Here is a 26269-nt window from a genome sequence, read left to right as displayed (position 1 = left end):
ACACTGTAATACCTGGAACAATACCCACAGAACACACTGTAATACCTGGAACAATACCCACAGAACACTATAATACCTGGAACAATACCCACAGAACACACTGTAATACCTGGAACAACACCCACAGAACACTATAATACCTGGAACAATACCCACAGAACACACTGTAATACCTAGAACAACACCCACAGAACACTATAATACCTGGAACAATACCCACAGAACACACTGTAATACCTGGAACAATACCCACAGAACACTAATACCTGGAACAACACCCACAGAACCCACTGTAATACCTGGAACAACACCCACAGAACACTGTAATACCTGGAACAATACCCACAGAACACACTGTAATACCTGGAACAATACCCACAGAACACACTGTAATACCTGGAACAATACCCACAGAACACACTGTAATACCTGGAACAATACCCACAGAACACACTGTAATACCTGGAACAATACCCACAGAACACTATAATACCTGGAACAACAACCACAGAACACTAATACCTGGAACAACACCCACAGAACACACTGTAATACCTGGAACAATACCCACAGAACACTATAATACCTGGAACAATACCCACAGAACACACTGTAATACCTGGAACAATACCCACAGAACACACTGTAATACCTGGAACAATACCCACAGAACACACTGTAATACCTGGAACAATACCCACAGAACACTGTAATACCTGGAACAATACCCACAGAACACACTGTAATACCTGGAACAACACCCACAGAACACACTGTAATACCCGGAACAATACCCACAGAACACACTGTAATACCTGGAACAATACCCACAGAACACTATAATACCTGGAACAACACCCACAGAACACACTGTAATACCTGGAACAATACCCACAGAACACACTGTAATACCTGGAACAATACCCACAGAACACTATAATACCTGGAACAATACCCACAGAACACACTGTAATACCTGGAACAACACCCACAGAACACTATAATACCTGGAACAATACCCACAGAACACACTGTAATACCTAGAACAACACCCACAGAACACTATAATACCTGGAACAATACCCACAGAACACACTGTAATACCTGGAACAATACCCACAGAACACTAATACCTGGAACAACACCCACAGAACCCACTGTAATACCTGGAACAACACCCACAGAACACTGTAATACCTGGAACAATACCCACAGAACACACTGTAATACCTGGAACAATACCCACAGAACACACTGTAATACCTGGAACAATACCCACAGAACACACTGTAATACCTGGAACAATACCCACAGAACACACTGTAATACCTGGAACAATACCCACAGAACACTATAATACCTGGAACAACAACCACAGAACACTAATACCTGGAACAACACCCACAGAACACACTGTAATACCTGGAACAATACCCACAGAACACTATAATACCTGGAACAATACCCACAGAACACACTGTAATACCTGGAACAATACCCACAGAACACACTGTAATACCTGGAACAATACCCACAGAACACACTGTAATACCTGGAACAATACCCACAGAACACTGTAATACCTGGAACAATACCCACAGAACACACTGTAATACCTGGAACAACACCCACAGAACACACTGTAATACCCGGAACAATACCCACAGAACACACTGTAATACCTGGAACAATACCCACAGAACACTATAATACCTGGAACAATACCCACAGAACACTGTAATACCTGGAACAATACCCACAGAACACACTGTAATACCTGGAACAATACCCACAGAACACTATAATACCTGGAACAATACCCACAGAACACTATAATACCTGGAACAATACCCACAGAACACACTGTAATACCTGGAACAATACCCACAGAACACTATAATACCTGGAACAATACCCACAGAACACACTGTAATACCTGGAACAATACCCACAGAACACTATAATACCTGGAACAATACCCACAGAACACACTGTAATACCTGGAACAACACCCACAGAACACTGTAATACCTGGAACAATACCCACAGAACACACTGTAATACCTGGAACAATACCCACAGAACACTATAATACCTGGAACAACACCCACAGAACACTGTAATACCTGGAACAATACCCACAGAACACACTGTAATACCTGGAACAATACCCACAGAACACTATAATACCTGGAACAATACCCACAGAACACTATAATACCTGGAACAATACCCACAGAACACACTGTAATACCTGGAACAACACCCACAGAACACTATAATACCTGGAACAATACCCACAGAACACACTGTAATACCTGGAACAATACCCACAGAACACACTATAATACCTGGAACATTACCCACAGAACACTATAATAACTGGAACAATACCCACAGAACACACTGTAATACCTGGAACAACACCCACAGAACACACTGTAATACCTGGAACAACACCCACAGAACACTATAATACCTGGAACAATACCCACAGAACACTATAATACCTGGAACAATACCCACAGAACACTATAATACCTGGAACAACACCCACAGAACACTATAATACCTGGAACAATACCCACAGAACACTATAATACCTGGAACAATACCCACAGAACACTATAATACCTGGAACAATACCCACAGAACACTATAATACCTGGAACAATACCCACAGAACACTATAATACCTGGAACAACACCCACAGAACACTATAATACCTGGAACAATACCCACAGAACACACTGTAATACCTGGAACAATACCCACAGAACACTATAATACCTGGAACAATACCCACAGAACACTATAATACCTGGAACAATACCCACAGAACACACTGTAATACCTGGAACAATACCCACAGAACACACTGTAATACCTGGAACAATACCCACAGAACACTATAATACCTGGAACAATACCCACAGAACACTATAATACCTGGAACAACACCCACAGAACACTATAATACCTGGAACAAGACCCACAGAACACACTGTAATACCTGGAACAATACCCACAGAACACACTGTAATACCTGGAACAATACCCACAGAACACACTGTAATACCTGGAACAACACCTACAGAACACACTGTAATACCTGGAACAATACCCACAGAACACACTGTAATACCTGGAACAATACCCACAGAACCCTATAATACCTGGAACAATACCCACAGAACACACTGTAATACCTGGAACAATACCCACAGAACCCTATAATACCTGGAACAATACCCACAGAACACACTGTAATACCTGGAACAACACCCACAGAACACTGTAATACCTGGAACAATACCCACAGAACACTATAATACCTGGAACAATACCCACAGAACACTGTAATACCTGGAACAATACCCACAGAACACACTGTAATACCTGGAACAATACCCACAGAACACTGTAATACCTGGAACAATACCCACAGAACACACTGTAATACCTGGAACAATACCCACAGAACACACTGTAATACCTGGAACAATACCCACAGAACACACTGTAATACCTGGAACAATACCCACAGAACACTGTAATAATACCTGGAACAACACCCACAGAACACACTGTAATACCTGGAACAATACCCACAGAACACTATAATACCTGGAACAATACCCACAGAACCCACTGTAATACCAGGAACAATACCCACAGAACACTATAATACCTGGAACAATACCCACAGAACACACTGTAATACCTGGAACAATACCCACAGAACACACTGTAATACCTGGAACAACACCCACAGAACACTGTAAGACCTGGAACAATACCCACAGAACACACTGTAATACCTGGAACAACACCCACAGAACACACTGTAATACCTGGAACAACACCCACAGAACACACTGTAATACCTGGAACAACACCCACAGAACACTATAATACCTGGAACAATACCCACAGAACACTGTAATACCTGGAACAATACCCACAGAACACACTGTAATACCTGGAACAATACCCACAGAACACACTGTAATACCTGGAACAACACCCACAGAACACTGTAATACCTGGAACAATACCCACAGAACACTGTAATACCTGGAACAACACCCACAGAACACACTGTAATACCTGGAACAACACCCACAGAACACTATAATACCTGGAACAACACCCACAGAACACACTATAATACCTGGAACAATACCCACAGAACACACTGTAATACCTGGAACAATACCCACAGAACACTATAATACCTGGAACAATACCCACAGAACACTATAATACCTGGAACAATACCCACAGAACACACTGTAATACCTGGAACAACACCCACAGAACACTATAATACCTGGAACATTACCCACAGAACACTATAATAACTGGAACAATACCCACAGAACACACTGTAATACCTGGAACAATACCCACAGAACACTATAATACCTGGAACAACACCCACAGAACACTATAATACCTGGAACAATACCCACAGAACACTATAATACCTGGAACAATACCCACAGAACACTATAATACCTGGAACAATACCCACAGAACACTATAATACCTGGAACAATACCCACAGAACACTATAATACCTGGAACAACACCCACAGAACACTATAATACCTGGAACAATACCCACAGAACACACTGTAATACCTGGAACAATACCCACAGAACACTATAATACCTGGAACAATACCCACAGAACACTATAATACCTGGAACAATACCCACAGAACACACTGTAATACCTGGAACAACATCCACAGAACACTATAATACCTGGAACAATACCCACAGAACACACTGTAATACCTGGAACAATACCCACAGAACACACTGTAATACCTGGAACAATACCCACAGAACACTATAATACCTGGAACAATACCCACAGAACACACTGTAATACCTGGAACAACACCCACAGAACACTATAATACCTGGAACAATACCCACAGAACACTATAATACCTGGAACAATACCCACAGAACACACTGTAATACCTGGAACAACACCCACAGAACACTATAATACCTGGAACAATACCCACAGAACACACTGTAATACCTGGAACAACACCCACAGAACACTATAATACCTGGAACAATACCCACAGAACACTATAATACCTGGAACAATACCCACAGAACACTATAATACCTGGAACAACACCCACAGAACACTATAATACCTGGAACAATACCCACAGAACACACTGTAATACCTGGAACAATACCCACAGAACACTATAATACCTGGAACAATACCCACAGAACACTATAATACCTGGAACAATACCCACAGAACACTATAATACCTGGAACAATACCCACAGAACACTATAATACCTGGAACAATACCCACAGAACACTATAATACCTGGAACAACACCCACAGAACACTATAATACCTGGAACAATACCCACAGAACACACTGTAATACCTGGAACAATACCCACAGAACACACTGTAATACCTGGAACAATACCCACAGAACACTATAATACCTGGAACAACACCCACAGAACACACTGTAATACCTGGAACAATACCCACAGAACACACTGTAATACCTGGAACAATACCCACAGAACACTATAATACCTGGAACAATACCCACAGAACACACTGTAATACCTGGAACAATACCCACAGAACACACTGTAATACCTGGAACAACACCCACAGAACACTGTAATACCTGGAACAATACCCACAGAACACTGTAATACCTGGAACAACACCCACAGAACACACTGTAATACCTGGAACAATACCCACAGAACACTATAATACCTGGAACAATACCCACAGAACACACTGTAATACCTGGAACAATACCCACAGAACACTGTAATACCTGGAACAATACCCACAGAACACACTGTAATACCTGGAACAATACCCACAGAACACACTGTAATACCTGGAACAATACCCACAGAACACACTGTAATACCTGGAACAATACCCACAGAACACACTGTAATACCTGGAACAATACCCACAGAACACTGTAATACCTGGAACAATACCCACAGAACACACTGTAATACCTGGAACAATACCCACAGAACACTGTAATACCTGGAACAATACCCACAGAACACACTGTAATACCTGGAACAACACCCACAGAACACTGTAATACCTGGAACAATACCCACAGAACACACTGTAATACCTGGAACAATACCCACAGAACACTATAATACCTGGAACAATACCCACAGAACACTGTAATACCTGGAACAATACCCACAGAACACACTGTAATACCTGGAACAATACCCACAGAACACTGTAATACCTGGAACAATACCCACAGAACACACTGTAATACCTGGAACAATACCCACAGAACACACTGTAATACCTGGAACAATACCCACAGAACACTGTAATACCTGGAACAATACCCACAGAACACACTGTAATACCTGGAACAACACCCACAGAACACTGTAATACCTGGAACAATACCCACAGAACACACTGTAATACCTGGAACAATACCCACAGAACACTATAATACCTGGAACAATACCCACAGAACACTGTAATACCTGGAACAATACCCACAGAACACACTGTAATACCTGGAACAATACCCACAGAACACACTGTAATACCTGGAACAATACCCACAGAACACTGTAATACCTGGAACAATACCCACAGAACACACTGTAATACCTGGAACAATACCCACAGAACACACTGTAATACCTGGAACAATACCCACAGAACACTATAATACCTGGAACAACACCCACAGAACACTATAATACCTGGAACAATACCCACAGAACACTATAATACCTGGAACAACACCCACAGAACACACTGTAATACCTGGAACAACACCCACAGAACACTATAATACCTGGAACAACACCCACAGAACACACTGTAATACCTGGAACAATACCCACAGAACACACTGTAATACCTGGAACAATACCCACAGAACACTATAATACCTGGAACAATACCCACAGAACACTATAATACCTGGAACAATACCCACAGAACACACTGTAATACCTGGAACAACACCCACAGAACACTATAATACCTGGAACAATACCCACAGAACACACTGTAATACCTGGAACAATACCCACAGAACACACTGTAATACCTGGAACAATACCCACAGAACACTATAATACCTGGAACAATACCCACAGAACACTATAATACCTGGAACAATACCCACAGAACACACTGTAATACCTGGAACAACATCCACAGAACACTATAATACCTGGAACAATACCCACAGAACACACTGTAATACCTGGAACAATACCCACAGAACACACTATAATACCTGGAACAATACCCACAGAACACTATAATACCTGGAACAATACCCACAGAACACACTGTAATACCTGGAACAACACCCACAGAACACTATAATACCTGGAACAATACCCACAGAACACTATAATACCTGGAACAATACCCACAGAACACACTGTAATACCTGGAACAACACCCACAGAACACTATAATACCTGGAACAATACCCACAGAACACACTGTAATACCTGGAACAACACCCACAGAACACTATAATACCTGGAACAATACCCACAGAACACTATAATACCTGGAACAATACCCACAGAACACTATAATACCTGGAACAACACCCACAGAACACTATAATACCTGGAACAATACCCACAGAACACACTGTAATACCTGGAACAATACCCACAGAACACTATAATACCTGGAACAATACCCACAGAACACTGTAATACCTGGAACAATACCCACAGAACACACTGTAATACCTGGAACAATACCCACAGAACACTGTAATACCTGGAACAATACCCACAGAACACACTGTAATACCTGGAACAATAACCACAGAACACACTGTAATACCTGGAACAACACCCACAGAACACTGTAATACCTGGAACAATACCCACAGAACACTATAATACCTGGAACAATACCCACAGAACACTATAATACCTGGAACAATACCCACAGAACACTATAATACCTGGAACAATACCCACAGAACACTATAATACCTGGAACAACACCCACAGAACACTATAATACCTGGAACAATACCCACAGAACACACTGTAATACCTGGAACAATACCCACAGAACACACTGTAATAGCTGGAACAATACCCACAGAACACTATAATACCTGGAACAACACCCACAGAACACTATAATACCTGGAACAACACCCACAGAACACACTGTAATACCTGGAACAATACCCACAGAACACTATAATACCTGGAACAATACCCACAGAACACACTGTAATACCTGGAACAACACCCACAGAACACACTGTAATACCTGGAACAATACCCACAGAACACTGTAATACCTGGAACAATACCCACAGAACACTGTAATACCTGGAACAACACCCACAGAACACTGTAATACCTGGAACAATACCCACAGAACACACTGTAATACCTGGAACAATACCCACAGAACACACTGTAATACCTGGAACAATACCCACAGAACACTGTAATACCTGGAACAATACCCACAGAACACACTGTAATACCTGGAACAATACCCACAGAACACTGTAATACCTGGAACAATACCCACAGAACACACTGTAATACCTGGAACAACACCCACAGAACACTGTAATACCTGGAACAATACCCACAGAACACACTGTAATACCTGGAACAATACCCACAGAACACTATAATACCTGGAACAATACCCACAGAACACTGTAATACCTGGAACAATACCCACAGAACACACTGTAATACCTGGAACAATACCCACAGAACACTGTAATACCTGGAACAATACCCACAGAACACACTGTAATACCTGGAACAATACCCACAGAACACACTGTAATACCTGGAACAATACCCACAGAACACTGTAATACCTGGAACAATACCCACAGAACACACTGTAATACCTGGAACAACACCCACAGAACACTGTAATACCTGGAACAATACCCACAGAACACACTGTAATACCTGGAACAATACCCACAGAACACTATAATACCTGGAACAATACCCACAGAACACTGTAATACCTGGAACAATACCCACAGAACACACTGTAATACCTGGAACAATACCCACAGAACACTGTAATACCTGGAACAATACCCACAGAACACACTGTAATACCTGGAACAATACCCACAGAACACACTGTAATACCTGGAACAATACCCACAGAACACTATAATACCTGGAACAACACCCACAGAACACTATAATACCTGGAACAATACCCAGAGAACACTATAATACCTGGAACAATACCCACAGAACACACTGTAATACCTGGAACAACACCCACAGAACACTATAATACCTGGAACAATACCCACAGAACACACTGTAATACCTGGAACAACACCCACAGAACACTATAATACCTGGAACAATACCCACAGAACACTATAATACCTGGAACAATACCCACAGAACACTATAATACCTGGAACAATACCCACAGAACACTATAATACCTGGAACAATACCCACAGAACACACTGTAATACCTGGAACAATACCCACAGAACACTATAATACCTGGAACAATACCCACAGAACACTATAATACCTGGAACAATACCCACAGAACACTATAATACCTGGAACAATACCCACAGAACACTATAATACCTGGAACAATACCCACAGAACACTATAATACCTGGAACAATACCCACAGAACACTATAATACCTGGAACAACACCCACAGAACACTATAATACCTGGAACAATACCCACAGAACACACTGTAATACCTGGAACAATACCCACAGAACACACTGTAATACCTGGAACAATACCCACAGAACACTATAATACCTGGAACAACACCCACAGAACACTATAATACCTGGAACAACACCCACAGAACACACTGTAATACCTGGAACAATACCCACAGAACACTATAATACCTGGAACAATACCCACAGAACACTGTAATACCTGGAACAATACCCACAGAACACTGTAATACCTGGAACAATACCCACAGAACACACTGTAATACCTGGAACAATACCCACAGAACACTGTAATACCTGGAACAATACCCACAGAACACACTGTAATACCTGGAACAATACCCACAGAACCCTATAATACCTGGAACAATACCCACAGAACACACTGTAATACCTGGAACAACACCCACAGAACACTGTAATACCTGGAACAATACCCACAGAACACACTGTAATACCTGGAACAATACCCACAGAACACTATAATACCTGGAACAATACCCACAGAACACTGTAATACCTGGAACAATACCCACAGAACACACTGTAATACCTGGAACAATACCCACAGAACACTAATACCTGGAACAATACCCACAGAACACACTGTAATACCTGGAACAATACCCACAGAACACACTGTAATACCTGGAACAATACCCACAGAACACTATAATACCTGGAACAACACCCACAGAACACTGTAATAATACCTGGAACAACACCCACAGAACACACCGTAATACCTGGAACAATACCCACAGAACACTATAATACCTGGAACAATACCCACAGAACCCACTGTAATACCTGGAACAATACCCACAGAACACTATAATACCTGGAACAATACCCACAGAACCCACTGTAATACCTGGAACAACACCCACAGAACACTATAATACCTGGAACAATACCCACAGAACACTATAATACCTGGAACAATACCCACAGAACACACTGTAATACCTGGAACAACACCCACAGAACACTATAATACCTGGAACAATACCCACAGAACACTAATACCTGGAACAACACCCACAGAACACACTGTAATACCTGGAACAATACCCACTGTAATACCTGGAACAATACCCACAGAACACTGTAATACCTGGAACAATACCCACAGAACACACTGTAATACCTGGAACAACACCCACATAACACACTGTAATACCTGGAACAATACCCACAGAACACTGTAATACCTGGAACAATACCCACAGAACACTATAATACCTGGAACAATACCCACAGAACACACTGTAATACCTGGAACAACACCCACAGAACACACTGTAATACCTGGAACAATACCCACAGAACACTATAATACCTGGAACAATACCCACAGAACACTGTAATACCTGGAACAACACCCACAGAACACACTGTAATACCTGGAACAACACCCACAGAACACACTGTAATACCTGGAACAATACCCACAGAACACACTGTAATACCTGGAACAATACCCACTGTAATACCTGGAACAATACCCACAGAACACTGTAATACCTGGAACAATACCCACAGAACACTGTAATACCTCGAACAACACCCACAGAACACCCACAGTCGACCCAGCTCTAGAACATCTTCATTACATAGCGGGGTGACTTCCTGCTTCACAGACATCAACACAACTCGAATGTGTCAGGACTCCAAGCACTACAGTCTGTCTCACCTCTCAACCAGCTGCTTGTATCTGGGGATCTCTCTGGCGTAGAGCAGCTTGTTCACTGGAGAGTCCTACAGGTCAACAAAACGTGTTAATATGGATTATAAAATACAAGACTCCTTCACCGGTTCTCACAGGCTAAAGTTGTCTGGACAGACCTGACGAGGAACGACAAGAGCTCAGAATCTGAATCAATATCATTTGTATTGGTGACTGATTTCCCCCTGCTGTATTCTGAAAATACCATCAATAAAATAATCACACATTCAAGATGATGAAACTTGGGTATTATTAATAATAGAGCAAATATATACAAAATAAACACCCAAGTTAATTAAATAAACGTTAAAATAAGTGTTTCTGACCCGTCCGACTTTGTGTTCGGAGGTGGTGCAGGAGTCGATGAACGTCTGAGCGATGACAGAGAGGACAGCGTCCACGCTATCCGTCACCTGGACGTCAAATACAAACTGAGGATTCTTCAGGATGTTGACCCAGAACCTCAGAGGCAGGCTGGGAGGGAAACACAAACACTACTCTTACTGAAAGGACATACAAAAAACAATATCACATTTGTTCAGTCGTTATTTAGGATGCGAGGCGATCTGTCAGTCTGCTCCGTCAGTCTGCTCCGTCAGTCTGCTCCGTCAGTCTGCTCCGTCAGTCTGCTCCGTCAGTCTGCTCCGTCAGTCTGCTCCGTCAGTCTGCTCCGTCAGTCTGCTCAGTCAGTCTGCTCCGTCAGTCTGCTCCGTCAGTCTGCTCCGTCAGTCTGCTCCGTCAGTCTGCTCCGTCAGTCTGCTCAGTCAGTCTGCTCCGTCAGTCTGCTCCGTCAGTCTGCTCCGTCAGTCTGCTCCGTCAGTCTGCTCCGTCAGTCTGCTCCGTCAGTCTGCTCAGTCAGTCTGCTCAGTCAGTCTGCTCAGTCAGTCTGCTCCGTCAGTCTGCTCCGTCAGTCTGCTCCGTCAGTCTGCTCCGTCAGTCTGCTCCGTCAGTCTGCTCAGTCAGTCTGCTCAGTCAGTCTGCTCCGTCAGTCTGCTCCGTCAGTCTGCTCAGTCAGTCTGCTCAGTCAGTCTGCTCTGTCAGTCTGCTCTGTCAGCGATTGCAGTCGATCTTTCTCGACTATCGAAAGTCTACTTTCTCTCTGCAGTGAACATTTAATATAGAAGAGTTTCATTTCATTGAATTGTATTTAACATGTATAGAAGGACAAACCAGTAACCAGGACCAGCGACACACTGACCTGTTGGTCTTCCAGATGTGAACGGTGTCGGGGTCGTCGATGCCGTGTTTCTCCGCCATGTCATCCAGAAAGTCAAAGAAGAAACGAACAGCGATGGGAGGAGGACGCTTGGTGTTGAGAATGGCTACGAACACATCGTCTACAAACTTCTGCAGCGTCCCCTGCAGAGACAACATGCTTTAGACACACAGCTAGGTGTACACCATACCATCTGCAGCGTCCCCTAGAGAGGAGACATCCTCTAGACACACAGCTAGGTGTACACCATAACATCTGCAGCGTCCCCTAGAGAGGAGACATCCTCTAGACACACAGCTAGGTGTACACCATACCATCTGCAGCGTCCCCTAGAGAGGAGACATCCTCTAGACACACAGCTAGGTGTACACCATACCATCTGCAGCGTCCCCTAGAGAGGAGACATCCTCTAGACACACAGCTAGGTGTGTACCATACCATCTGCAGCGTCCCCTAGAGAGGAGACATCCTCTAGACACACAGCTAGGTGTACACCATACCATCTGCAGCGTCCCCTAGAGAGGAGACATCCTCTAGACACACAGCTAGGTGTGTACCATACCATCTGCAGCGTCCCCTAGAGAGGAGACATCCTCTAGACACACAGCTAGGTGTATACCATACCATCTGCAGCGTCCCCTAGAGAGGAGACATCCTCTAGACACACAGCTAGGTGTACACCATACCATCTGCAGCGTCCCCTAGAGAGGAGACATCCTCTAGACACACAGCTAGGTGTATACCATACCATCTGCAGCGTCCCCTAGAGAGGAGACATCCTCTAGACACACAGCTAGGTGTGTACCATACCATCTGCAGCGTCCCCTAGAGAGGAGACATCCTCTAGACACACAGCTAGGTGTATACCATACCATCTGCAGCGTCCCCTAGAGAGGAGACATCCTCTAGACACACAGCTAGGTGTATACCATACCATCTGCAGCGTCCCCTAGAGAGGAGACATCCTCTAGACACACAGCTAGGTGTACACCATACCATCTGCAGCGTCCCCTAGAGAGGAGACATCCTCTAGACACACAGCTAGGTGTACACCATACCATCTGCAGCGTCCCCTAGAGAGGAGACATCCTCTAGACACACAGCTAGGTGTACACCATACCATCTGCAGCGTCCCCTAGAGAGGAGACATCCTCTAGACACACAGCTAGGTGTACACCATACCATCTGCAGCGTCCCCTAGAGAGGAGACATCCTCTTCCACACCTGGATTGTACAACATTCGCACATGATTAATTTTAGTATTCTTCAAGCTCTGTCAAGTTGGTTGTTGATCATTGCCATACAGCCATTTTCAAGTGTTGCCAAAAAACCTTGAAACCAGTGTATATTTGGTCTTGTGTTTTAGGTTATTGTCCTGCTGAAAGGTGAATAATTATGATATGCACTCTGGTATAACCTGAACCCGTTCCGTGTGTGTGTGTGTGTGTGTGTGTGTGTGTGTGTGTGTGTGTGTGTGTGTGTGTCTGTGTGTGTGTGTGTGTGTGTGTACCTACCTTCATAGATAGTAGTCGTGTCAGGTAGATCTCTGGTATGGCCTTGGCTCTCTCCCTCTCTCTCATGCTGCTGTGTTTGGGGATCTCTGGTTCCTCGCTGGACTTCACCAGGTGCCACAGCCTCAGACCCTCCTCCCCCTCCAACACGGGGATCTCTACGGAGAACACAGACGGACACACTTCCAGTTCCAGAGAGGGACACACATGGTAACAGGGTACCACTATAGAGGGAGACACAGGGTAACAGGGTACCACTATAGAGGGACACACAGGGTAACAAGGTACCACTATAGAGGGAGACACAGGGTAACAGGGTACCACTATAGAGGGAGACACAGGGTAACAGGGTACCACTATAGAGGGATACACAGGGTAACAGGGTACCACTATAGAGGGAAACACAGGGTAACAGGGTACCACTATAGAGGGAGACACAGGGTAACAGGGTACCACTATAGAGGGAGACACAGGGGAACAGGGTACCACTATAGAGGGACACACAGGGGAACAGGGTACCACTATAGAGGGAGACACAGGGTAACAGGGTACCACTATAGAGGGATACACAGGGTAACAGGGTACCACTATAGAGGGAAACACAGGGTAACAGGGTACCACTATAGAGGGAGACACAGGGTAACAGGGTACCACTATAGAGGGAGACACAGGGGAACAGGGTACCACTATAGAGGGACACACAGGGGAACAGGGTACCACTATAGAGGGACACACAGGGTAACAGGGTACCACTATAGAGGGAGACACAGGGTAACAGGGTACCACTATAGATAGAGGGACACACAGGGTAACAGGGTACCACTATAGAGAGACACACAGGGTAACAGGGTACCATTATAGAGGGAGACACAGGGTAACAGGGTACCACTATAGAGGGACACACAGGGTAACAGGGTACCACTATAGAGGGAGACACAGGGTAACAGGGTACCACTATAGAGGGACACACAGGGTAACAGGGTCCCACTATAGAGGGATACACAGGGTAACAAGGTACCACTATAGAGGGACACACAGGGGAACAGGGTACCACTATAGAGGGACACACAGGGTAACAGGGTACCACTATAGAGGGAGACACAGGGTAACAGGGTACCACTATAGAGGGATACACAGGGTAACAGGGTACCACTATAGATAGAGGGACACACAGGGTAACAGGGTACCACTATAGAGGGACACACAGGGTAACAGGGTACCACTATAGAGGGAGACACAGGGTAACAGGGTACCACTATAGAGGGAGACACAGGGTAACAGGGTACCACTATAGAGGGACACACAGGGTAACAGGGTACCACTATAGAGGGACACACAGGGTAACAGGGTACCACTATAGAGGGACACACAGGGTAACAGGGTACCACTATAGAGGGACACACAGGATAACAGGGTACCACTATAGAGGGAGACACAGGGTAACAGGGTACCACTATAGAGGGACACACAGGGTAACAGGGTACCACTATAGAGGGAGACACAGGGTAACAGGGTACCACTATAGAGGGACACACAGGGTAACAGGGTACCACTATAGAGGGACACACGGGGTAACAGGGTACCACTATAGAGGGAGACACAGGGTAACAGGGTACCACTATAGAGGGATGGACACACAGGGTAACAGGGTACCACTATAGAGGGAAACACAGGGTAACAGGGTACCACTATAGAGGGATGGACACACAGGGTAACAGGGTACCACTATAGAGGGAGACACAGGGTAACAGGGTACTACTATAGAGGGACACACAGGGTAACAGGGTACCACTATAGAGGGACACACAGGGTAACAGGGTACCACTATAGAGGGAGACACAGGGTAACAGGGTACCACTATAGAGGGACACACAGGGTAACAGGGTACCACTATAGAGGGACACACAGGGTAACAGGGTACCAATATAGAGGGATACACAGGGTAACAGGGTACCACTATAGAGGGAGACACAGGGTAACAGGGTACCACTATAGAGGGACACACAGGGTAACAGGGTACCACTATAGAGGGACACACAGGGTAACAGGGTACCACTATAGAGGGAGACACAGGGTAACAGGGTACCACTATAGAGGGAGACACAGGGTAACAGGGTACCACTATAGATAGATGGACACACAGGGTAACAGGGTACCACTATAGAGGGATACACAGGGTAACAGGGTACCACTATAGATAGAGGGACACACAGGGGAACAGGGTACCACTATAGAGGGAGACACAGGGTAACAGGGTACCACTATAGAGGGACACACAGGGTAACAGGGTACACCTATAGAGGGAGACACAGGGTAACAGGGTACCACTATAGAGGGAGACACAGGGTAACAGGGTACCACTATAGAGGGAGACACAGGGTAACAGGGTACCACTATAGAGGGACACACAGGGTAACAGGGTACCACTATAGAGGGAGACACAGGGTAACAGGGTACCACTATAGAGGGAGACACAGGGTAACAGGGTCCTACTATAGAGGGAGGGAGACACAGGGTAACAGGGTACCACTATAGAGGGACACACAGGGTAACAGGGTACCACTATAGAGGGACACACAGGTTCTATAGTAGTATAACAGGTTCTATAGTAGTATAACAGGCTCTATAGTAGTATAACAGGTTCTATAGTAGTATAACAGGTTCTATAGTAGTATAACAGGTTCTATAGTAGTATAACAGGTTCTATAGTAGTATAACAGGTTCTATAGTAGTATAACAGGTTATATAGTAGTATAACAGGTTCTATAGTAGTATAACAGGTTATATAGTAGTATAACAGGCTCTATAGTAGTATAACAGGTTCTATAGTAGTATAACAGGCTCTATAGTAGTATAACAGGTTATATAGTAGTATAACAGGTTCTATAGTAGTATAACAGGTTCTATAGTAGTATAACAGGTTATATAGTAGTATAACAGGCTCTATAGTAGTATAACAAGTTCTATAGTAGTATAACAGGCTCTATAGTAGTATAACAGGTTATATAGTAGTATAACAGGTTATATAGTAGTATAACAGGTTCTATAGTAGTATAACAGGCTATATAGTAGTATAACAGGCTCTATAGTAGTATAACAGGTTCTATAGTAGTATAACAGGCTCTATAGTAGTATAACAGGTTCTATAGTAGTATAACAGGCTATATAGTAGTATAACAGGCTCTATAGTAATATAACAGGTTCTATAGTAGTATAACAGGCTATATAGTAGTATAACAGGTTCTATAGTAGTATAACAGGTTCTATAGTAGTATAACAGGCTATATAGTATAACAGGTTCTATACTAGTATAACAGGTTCTATAGTAGTATAACAGGCTATATAGTATAACAGATTCTATAGTAGTATAACAGGTTCTATAGTAGTATAACAGGCTATATAGTATAACAGGCTCTATACTAGTATAACAGGCTCTATAGTAGTATAACAGGTTCTATAGTAGTATAACAGGTTCTATAGTAGTATAACAGGTTATATAGTAGTATAACAGGCTATATAGTAGTATAACAGGTTCTATAGTAGTATAACAGGCTATATAGTAGTATAACAGGCTATATAGTAGTATAACAGGTTCTATAGTAGTATAACAGGTTATATAGTAGTATAACAGGTTCTATAGTAGTATAACAGGTTCTATAGTAGTATAACAGGTTCTATAGTAGTATAACATGTTATATAGTAGTATAACAGGCTCTATAGTAGTATAACAGGTTCTATAGTAGTATAACAGGTTCTATAGCAGTATAACAGGTTCTATAGTAGTATAACAGGTTCTATAGTAGTATAACAGGTTCTATAGTAGTATAACAGGTTCTATAGTAGTATAACAGGTTCTATAGTAGTATAACAGGCTCTATAGTAGTATAACAGGCTCTATAGTAATATAACAGGTTCTATAGTAGTATAACAGGCTATATAGTAGTATAACAGGTTCTATAGTAGTATAACAGGCTATATAGTATAACAGGCTATATAGTATAACAGGTTCTATACTAGTATAACAGGTTCTATAGTAGTATAACAGGCTATATAGTATAACAGGTTCTATAGTAGTATAACAGGTTCTATAGTAGTATAACAGGCTATATAGTATAACAGGCTCTATACTAGTATAACAGGCTCTATAGTAGTATAACAGGTTCTATAGTAGTATAACAGGTTCTATGGTAGTATAACAGGTTATATAGTAGTATAACAGGCTATATAGTAGTATAACAGGTTCTATAGTAGTATAACAGGCTATATAGTAGTATAACAGGCTATATAGTAGTATAACAGGTTCTATAGTAGTATAACAGGTTATATAGTAGTATAACAGGTTCTATAGTAGTATAACAGGTTCTATAGTAGTATAACAGGTTCTATAGTAGTATAACAGGTTATATAGTAGTATAACAGGCTCTATAGTAGTATAACAGGTTCTATAGCAGTATAACAGGCTCTATAGTAGTATAACAGGTTATATAGTAGTATAACAGGTTCTATAGTAGTATAACAGGTTCTATAGTAGTATAACAGGTTCTATAGCAGTATAACAGGTTCTATAGTAGTATAACAGGTTCTATAGTTATATAACAGGTTCTATAGTAGTATAACAGGTTCTATAGCAGTATAACAGGTTCTATAGTAGTATAACAGGTTCTATAGTTATATAACAGGTTCTATAGTAGTATAACAGGTTCTATAGTAGTATAACAGGTTATATAGTAGTATAACAGGCTCTATAGTAGTATAACAGGTTCTATAGTAGTATAACAGGCTCTATAGTAGTATAACAGGTTATATAGTAGTATAACAGGTTCTATAGTAGTATAACAGGTTCTATAGTAGTATAACAGGTTCTATAGTAGTATAACAGGCTATATAGTAGTATAACAGGCTCTATAGTAGTATAACAGGTTATATAGTAGTATAACAGGCTCTATAGTAGTATAACAGGTTCTATAGTAGTATAACAGGTTCTATAGTAGTATAACAGGCTATATAGTAGTATAACAGGCTCTATAGTAGTATAACAGGTTCTATAGTAGTATAACAGGTTCTATAGTAGTATAACAGGCTATATAGTAGTATAACAGGTTCTATAGTAGTATAACAGGTTCTATAGTAGTATAACAGGCTATATAGTAGTATAACAGGTTCTATAGTAGTATAACAGGCTATATAGTAGTATAACAGGCTCTATAGTAGTATAACAGGTTCTATAGTAGTATAACAGGCTATATAGTAGTATAACAGGTTCTATAGTAGTATAACAGGTTCTATAGTAGTATAACAGGCTATATAGTATAACAGTATTTACTCTCTCCAGTCTGGTACACCTGGGGTATCCCCATGACGTGTTCTATATAGTATAACAGGTTCTATAGTAGTATAACAGGTTCTATAGTAGTATAACAGGTTCTATAGTAGTATAACAGACTATATAGTATAACAGTATTTACTCTCTCCAGTCTGGTAGACCTGGGGTATCCCCATGACGTGTTCTATAGTAGTATAACAGGTTCTATAGTAGTATAACAGGTTCTATAGTAGTATAACAGGTTATATAGTAGTATAACAGGCTCTATAGTAGTATAACAGGTTCTATAGTAGTATAACAGGTTCTATAGTAGTATAACAGGTTCTATAGTAGTATAACAGGTTCTATAGTAGTATAACAGGCTATATAGTAGTATAACAGGCTCTATAGTAGTATAACAGGTTATATAGTAGTATAACAGGCTCTATAGTAGTATAACAGGTTCTATAGTAGTATAACAGGTTCTATAGTAGTATAACAGGCTATATAGTAGTATAACAGGTTCTATAGTAGTATAACAGGTTCTATAGTAGTATAACAGGCTATATAGTAGTATAACAGGCTCTATAGTAGTATAACAGGCTCTATAGTAGTATAACAGGTTCTATAGTAGTATAACAGGCTATATAGTAGTATAACAGGTTCTATAGTAGTATAACAGGTTCTATAGTAGTATAACAGGCTATATAGTATAACAGTATTTACTCTCTCCAGTCTGGTACACCTGGGGTATCCCCATGACGTGTTCTATATAGTATAACAGGTTCTATAGTAGTATAACAGGTTCTATAGTAGTATAACAGGTTCAATAGTAGTATAACAGGTTCTATAGTAGTATAACAGGCTATATAGTAGTATAACAGGCTCTATAGTAGTATAACAGGTTCTATAGTAGTATAACAGGTTCTATAGTAGTATAACAGGCTATATAGTAGTATAACAGGTTCTATAGTAGTATAACAGGTTCTATAGTAGTATAACAGGCTATATAGTAGTATAACAGGCTCTATAGTAGTATAACAGGTTCTATAGTAGTATAACAGGCTATATAGTAGTATAACAGGTTCTATAGTAGTATAACAGGTTCTATAGTAGTATAACAGGCTATATAGTATAACAGTATTTACTCTCTCCAGTCTGGTACACCTGGGGTATCCCCATGACGTGTTCTATATAGTATAACAGGTTCTATAGTAGTATAACAGGTTCTATAGTAGTATAACAGGTTCTATAGTAGTATAACAGGTTCTATAGTAGTATAACAGGCTATATAGTAGTATAACAGTATTTACTTTCTCCAGTCTGGTTGACCTGGGGTATCCCCATGACGTGTTCTATAGTAGTATAACAGGTTATATAGTAGTATAACAGGTTCTATAGTAGTATAACAGGTTCTATAGTAGTATAACAGGCTATATAGTAGTATAACAGGCTCTATAGTAGTATAACATGTTCTATAGTAGTATAACAGGTTATATAGTAGTATAACAGGTTCTATAGTAGTATAACAGGTTCTATAGTAGTATAACAGGTTATATAGTAGTATAACAGGTTATATAGTAGTATAACAGGCTATATAGTAGTATAACAGGCTCTATAGTAGTATAACAGGTTATATAGTAGTATAACAGGCTATATAGTAGTATAACAGGTTCTATAGTAGTATAACAGGTTCTATAGTAGTATAACAGGCTATATAGTATAACAGTATTTACTCTCTCCAGTCTGGTACACCTGGGGTATCCCCATGACGTGTTCTATATAGTATAACAGGTTCTATAGTAGTATAACAGGTTCTATAGTAGTATAACAGGTTCTATAGTAGTATAACAGGTTCTATAGTAGTATAACAGGTTCTATAGTAGTATAACAGGCTATATAGTATAACAGTATTTACTCTCTCCAGTCTGGTAGACCTGGGGTATCCCCATGACGTGTTCTATAGTAGTATAACAGGTTCTATAGTAGTATAACAGGCTATATAGTAGTATAACAGGTTCTATAGTAGTATAACAGTATTTACTCTCTCCAGTCTGGTAGACCTGGGGTATCCCCATGACGGCAGCTGATCCAGGGATCAGAGCCACTGTCGCTCCGTCTGGCACCTTGGAGAGAAAACAATAACTTCAGCAGATCTCATCCGTGTGTGTGTAGGGGTTGTGTGTGTCGGGGTTGTGTGTGTGTGTGTGTAGGGGTTGTGTGTGTGTGTGTGTGTAGGGGTTGTGTGTGTAGGGGTTGTGTGTGTGTGTGTGTGTGTAGGGGTTGTGTGTGTAGGGGTTGTGTGTGTAGGGGTTGTGTGTGTGTGTGTGTAGGGGTTGTGTGTGTAGGGGTTGTGTGTGTGTGTGTGTAGGGGTTGTGTGTGTAGGGGTTGTGTGTGTAGGGGTTGTGTGTGTGTGTGTGTGTGTAGGGGTTGTGTGTGTAGGGGTTGTGTGTGTGTGTGTGTGTGTGTGTGTGTAGGGGTTGTGTGTGTGTGTGTGTGTAGGGGTTGTGTGTGTAGGGGTTGTGTGTGTAGGAGTTGTGTATGTAGGAGTTGTGTGTGTAGGGGTTGTGTGTGTAGCAGTTGTGTGTGTGTAGGGGTTGTGTGTGTGTGTGTGTGTAGGGGTTGTGTGTGTAGGGGTTGTGTGTGTGTGTGTGTGTGTAGGGGTTGTGTGTGTAGGGGTTGTGTGTGTGTGTGTGTGTAGGGGTTGTGTGTGTAGGGGTTGTGTGTGTAGGGGTTGTGTGTGTGTGTAGGGGTTGTGTGTGTGGGAGTTGTGTGTGTGTGTGTAGGGGTTGTGTGTGTGGGAGTTGTGTGTGTGTGTAGGGGTTGTGTGTGTGTGTAGGGGTCGTGTGTGTGTAGGGGTCGTGTGTGTGTGTAGGGGTCGTGTGTGTGTGTAGGGGTCGTGTGTGTGTGTAGGGGTCGTGTGTGTGTGTAGGGGTCGTGTGTGTGTGTAGGGGTCGTGTGTGTGTAGGGGTCGTGTGTGTGTGTAGGGGTCGTGTGTGTGTAGGGGTCGTGTGTGTGTAGGGGTTGTGTGTGTAGGGGTTGTGTGTGTAGGGGTTGTGTGTGTGTAGGAGTTGTGTGTGTGTAGGGGTTGTGTGTGTAGGAGTTGTGTGTGTGTAGGGGTTGTGTGTGTAGGAGTTGTGTGTGTGTAGGGGTTGTGTGTGTATAGGGGTTGTGTGTGTATAGGGGTTGTGTGTGTATAGGGGTTGTGTGTGTGTAGGGGTTGTGTGTGTGTAGGGGTTGTGTGTGTGTGTGTAGGGGTTGTGTGTGTGTAGGGGTTGTGTGTGTGTAGGGGTTGTGTGTGTGTGTAGGGGTTGTGTGTGTGTGTAGGGGTTGTGTGTGTGTAGGGGTTGTGTGTGTGTGTAGGGGTTGTGTGTGTGTAGGGGTTGTGTGTGTGTAGGGGTTGTGTGTGTGTAGGGGTTGTGTGTGTAGGAGTTGTGTATGTAGGAGTTGTGTGTGTAGGGGTTGTGTGTGTAGCAGTTGTGTGTGTGTAGGGGTTGTGTGTGTGTGTGTGTGTAGGGGTTGTGTGTGTAGGGGTTGTGTGTGTGTGTGTGTGTGTAGGGGTTGTGTGTGTAGGGGTTGTGTGTGTGTGTGTGTGTAGGGGTTGTGTGTGTAGGGGTTGTGTGTGTAGGGGTTGTGTGTGTGTGTAGGGGTTGTGTGTGTGGGAGTTGTGTGTGTGTGTGTAGGGGTTGTGTGTGTGGGAGTTGTGTGTGTGTGTAGGGGTTGTGTGTGTGTGTAGGGGTCGTGTGTGTGTAGGGGTCGTGTGTGTGTGTAGGGGTCGTGTGTGTGTGTAGGGGTCGTGTGTGTGTGTAGGGGTCGTGTGTGTGTGTAGGGGTCGTGTGTGTGTGTAGGGGTCGTGTGTGTGTAGGGGTCGTGTGTGTGTGTAGGGGTCGTGTGTGTGTAGGGGTCGTGTGTGTGTAGGGGTTGTGTGTGTAGGGGTTGTGTGTGTAGGGGTTGTGTGTGTGTAGGAGTTGTGTGTGTGTAGGGGTTGTGTGTGTAGGAGTTGTGTGTGTGTAGGGGTTGTGTGTGTAGGAGTTGTGTGTGTGTAGGGGTTGTGTGTGTAGGAGTTGTGTGTGTGTAGGGGTTGTGTGTGTGTGTAGGGGTTGTGTGTGTGTAGGGGTTGTGTGTGTGTGTAGGGGTTGTGTGTGTGTGTAGGGGTTGTGTGTGTGTGTAGGGGTTGTGTGTGTGTGTAGGGGTTGTGTGTGTGTGTAGGGGTTGTGTGTGTGTGTAGGGGTTGTGTGTGTGTGTAGGGGTTGTGTGTGTGTAGGGGTTGTGTGTGTGTAGGGGTTGTGTGTGTATAGGGGTTGTGTGTGTATAGGGGTTGTGTGTGTATAGGGGTTGTGTGTGTGTAGGGGTTGTGTGTGTGTAGGGGTTGTGTGTGTGTGTAGGGGTTGTGTGTGTGTAGGGGTTGTGTGTGTGTAGGGGTTGTGTGTGTGTGTAGGGGTTGTGTGTGTGTGTAGGGGTTGTGTGTGTGTAGGGGTTGTGTGTGTGTGTAGGGGTTGTGTGTGTGTAGGGGTTGTGTGTGTGTAGGGGTTGTGTGTGTGTAGGGGTTGTGTGTGTGTGTAGGGGTTGTGTGTGTGTAGGGGTTGTGTGTGTGTAGGGGTTGTGTGTGTGTAGGGGTTGTGTGTGTGTGTAGGGGTTGTGTGTGTGTAGGGGTTGTGTGTGTGTGTAGGGTTGTGTGTGTGTAGGGGTTGTGTGTGTGTGTAGGGGTTGTGTGTGTGTGTAGGGGTTGTGTGTGTGTGTAGGGGTTGTGTGTGTGTGTAGGGGTTGTGTGTGTATAGGGGTTGTGTGTGTGTAGGGGTTGTGTGTGTGTAGGGGTTGTGTGTGTGTGTGTAGGGGTTGTGTGTGTGTGTAGGGGTTGTGTGTGTGTGTGTATGTGTGTGTGTGTGAGGGGGGGGGGGGTTGTGTGTGTGGGGGGGGGGGGAGTTGTGTGTGTGTGTAGGGGTCGTGTGTGTGTGTGTTGGGGTTGTGTGTGTAGGGGTCGTGTGTGTCGGTGTGTGTGTGTGTGTGTGTGTGTGTGTGTGTGTGTGTGTGGGGGGGGGGGGGGGGGTACCTTGTAGTGTTGCAGAGTGTTAAGTTTCTTCCAGCGCCCCTGGACGACCGCGGTGACGTCATCGTCTGACAGGGTCAGGTGACCCGCCTGCCCCGATCTCCATTCTGACCAGACAAACCACATTCACCTCAATATCAGGGATAAAAACATCCTCTCAGGACAGAATGTATAGGTCTGTGTTTCAACCCCGGTTTACCTGAACGTTACAAGACCGTGCTAGCCTGGTGAACTCAAGCCTAGTGATTAGCTTGGGGAGCTAACGCGATTCTTCAGGTCTCAGGCAAGGTAACCCTGAGCCTGGTTCAAACAACCCTGTCCGTCACATACCCAGATCTCTGTTTGCAGAGTGACCTTGTATGAATGGTGCTTTACAAACTAACTGGGTTCAGTATTACTTAATAAAGGTTCTGGAAACCAGAACTGGTGTGTTGACCACAATTAAAACGTCACATTGACCACAATTAAAACGTCACATTGACCACAATTAAAACGTCACATTGACCACAATTAAAACGTCACATTGACCACAATTAAAATGTCACATTCATTAGTAGAGTTTTGCTATTATATTCATTGAGGTAACAAGAGCCTCGGTCCCTGTTCCTTACCCGGGCCTCGGTCCCTGTTCCTTACCCGGGCCTCGGTCCCTGTTCCTTACCCGGGCCTCGGTCCCTGTTCCTTACCCGGGCCTCGGTCCCTGTTCCTTACCCGGGCCTCGGCCCCTGTTCCTTACCCGGGCCTCGGCCCCTGTTCCTTACCCGGGCCTCGGTCCCTGTTCCTTACCCGGGCCTCGGCCCCTGTTCCTTACCCGGGCCTCGGTCCCTGTTCCTTACCCGGGCCTCGGTCCCTGTTCCTTACCCGGGCCTCGGTCCCTGTTCCTTACCCGGGCCTCGGTCCCTGTTCCTTACCCGGGCCTCGGTCCCTGTTCCTTACCCGGGCCTCGGCCCCTGTTCCTTACCCAGGCCTCGGTCCCTGTTCCTTACCCGGGCCTCTGTTCCTTACCCAGGCCTCTGTTTCTTACCCAGGTCTAGTGAGTCTGCAGCAGGTCTATATTCCTTACCCAGGTCTAGTGAGTCTGCAGCAGGTCTATATTCCTTACCCAGGTCTAGTGAGTCTGCAGCAGGTCTATATTCCTTACCCAGGTCTAGTGAGTCTGCAGCAGGTCTATATTCCTTACCCAGGTCTAGTGAGTCTGCAGCAGGTCTATATTCCTTACCCAGGTCTAGTGAGTCTGCAGCAGGTCTATATTCCTTACCCAGGCCTATATTCCTTACCCAGGTCTAGTGAGTCTGCAGCAGGTCTATATTCCTTACCCAGGCCTCTATTCCTTACCCAGGTCTAGTGAGTCTGCAGCAGGTCTATGTTCCTTACCCAGGTCTAGTGAGTCTGCAGCAGGTCTATATTCCTTACCCAGGTCTAGTGAGTCTGCAGCAGGTCTATATTCCTTACCCAGGTCTAGTGAGTCTGCAGCAGGTCTATATTCCTTACCCAGGTCTAGTGAGTCTGCAGCAGGTCTATATTCCTTACCCAGGTCTAGTGAGTCTGCAGCAGGTCTATATTCCTTACCCAGGTCTAGTGAGTCTGCAGCAGGTCTATATTCCTTACCCAGGCCTATATTCCTTACCCAGGTCTAGTGAGTCTGCAGCAGGCCTATATTCCTTACC

At 43.6% G+C, this 26269-nt stretch overlaps 1 protein-coding gene across 3 annotated transcripts in view; it reads right to left on the bottom strand.

The window, feature by feature from the left end:
- LOC139543158 (plexin-B3-like) overlaps positions 1–26269 on the bottom strand; it is a 264643-nt gene that overhangs the window by 16330 nt on the left and 222044 nt on the right. For all 3 annotated transcript variants that reach the window (XM_071349397.1, XM_071349399.1, XM_071349398.1), the window contains exons 29-34: positions 24606–24709; positions 21599–21680; positions 14256–14410; positions 12724–12884; positions 11852–11999; positions 11493–11557 (exon numbers count right to left, since the gene is read on the bottom strand). In XM_071349397.1, the coding sequence (XP_071205498.1) occupies positions 11493–11557; positions 11852–11999; positions 12724–12884; positions 14256–14410; positions 21599–21680; positions 24606–24709 (715 nt within the window). The remainder of the gene's footprint in view (positions 1–11492; positions 11558–11851; positions 12000–12723; positions 12885–14255; positions 14411–21598; positions 21681–24605; positions 24710–26269) is intronic.

This window comes from Salvelinus alpinus, chromosome 17, assembly GCF_045679555.1.
Source record: "Salvelinus alpinus chromosome 17, SLU_Salpinus.1, whole genome shotgun sequence".
Lineage (NCBI taxonomy): Eukaryota > Metazoa > Chordata > Actinopteri > Salmoniformes > Salmonidae > Salvelinus > Salvelinus alpinus.
This window is presented reverse-complemented; position numbering and strand designations above follow the sequence as displayed.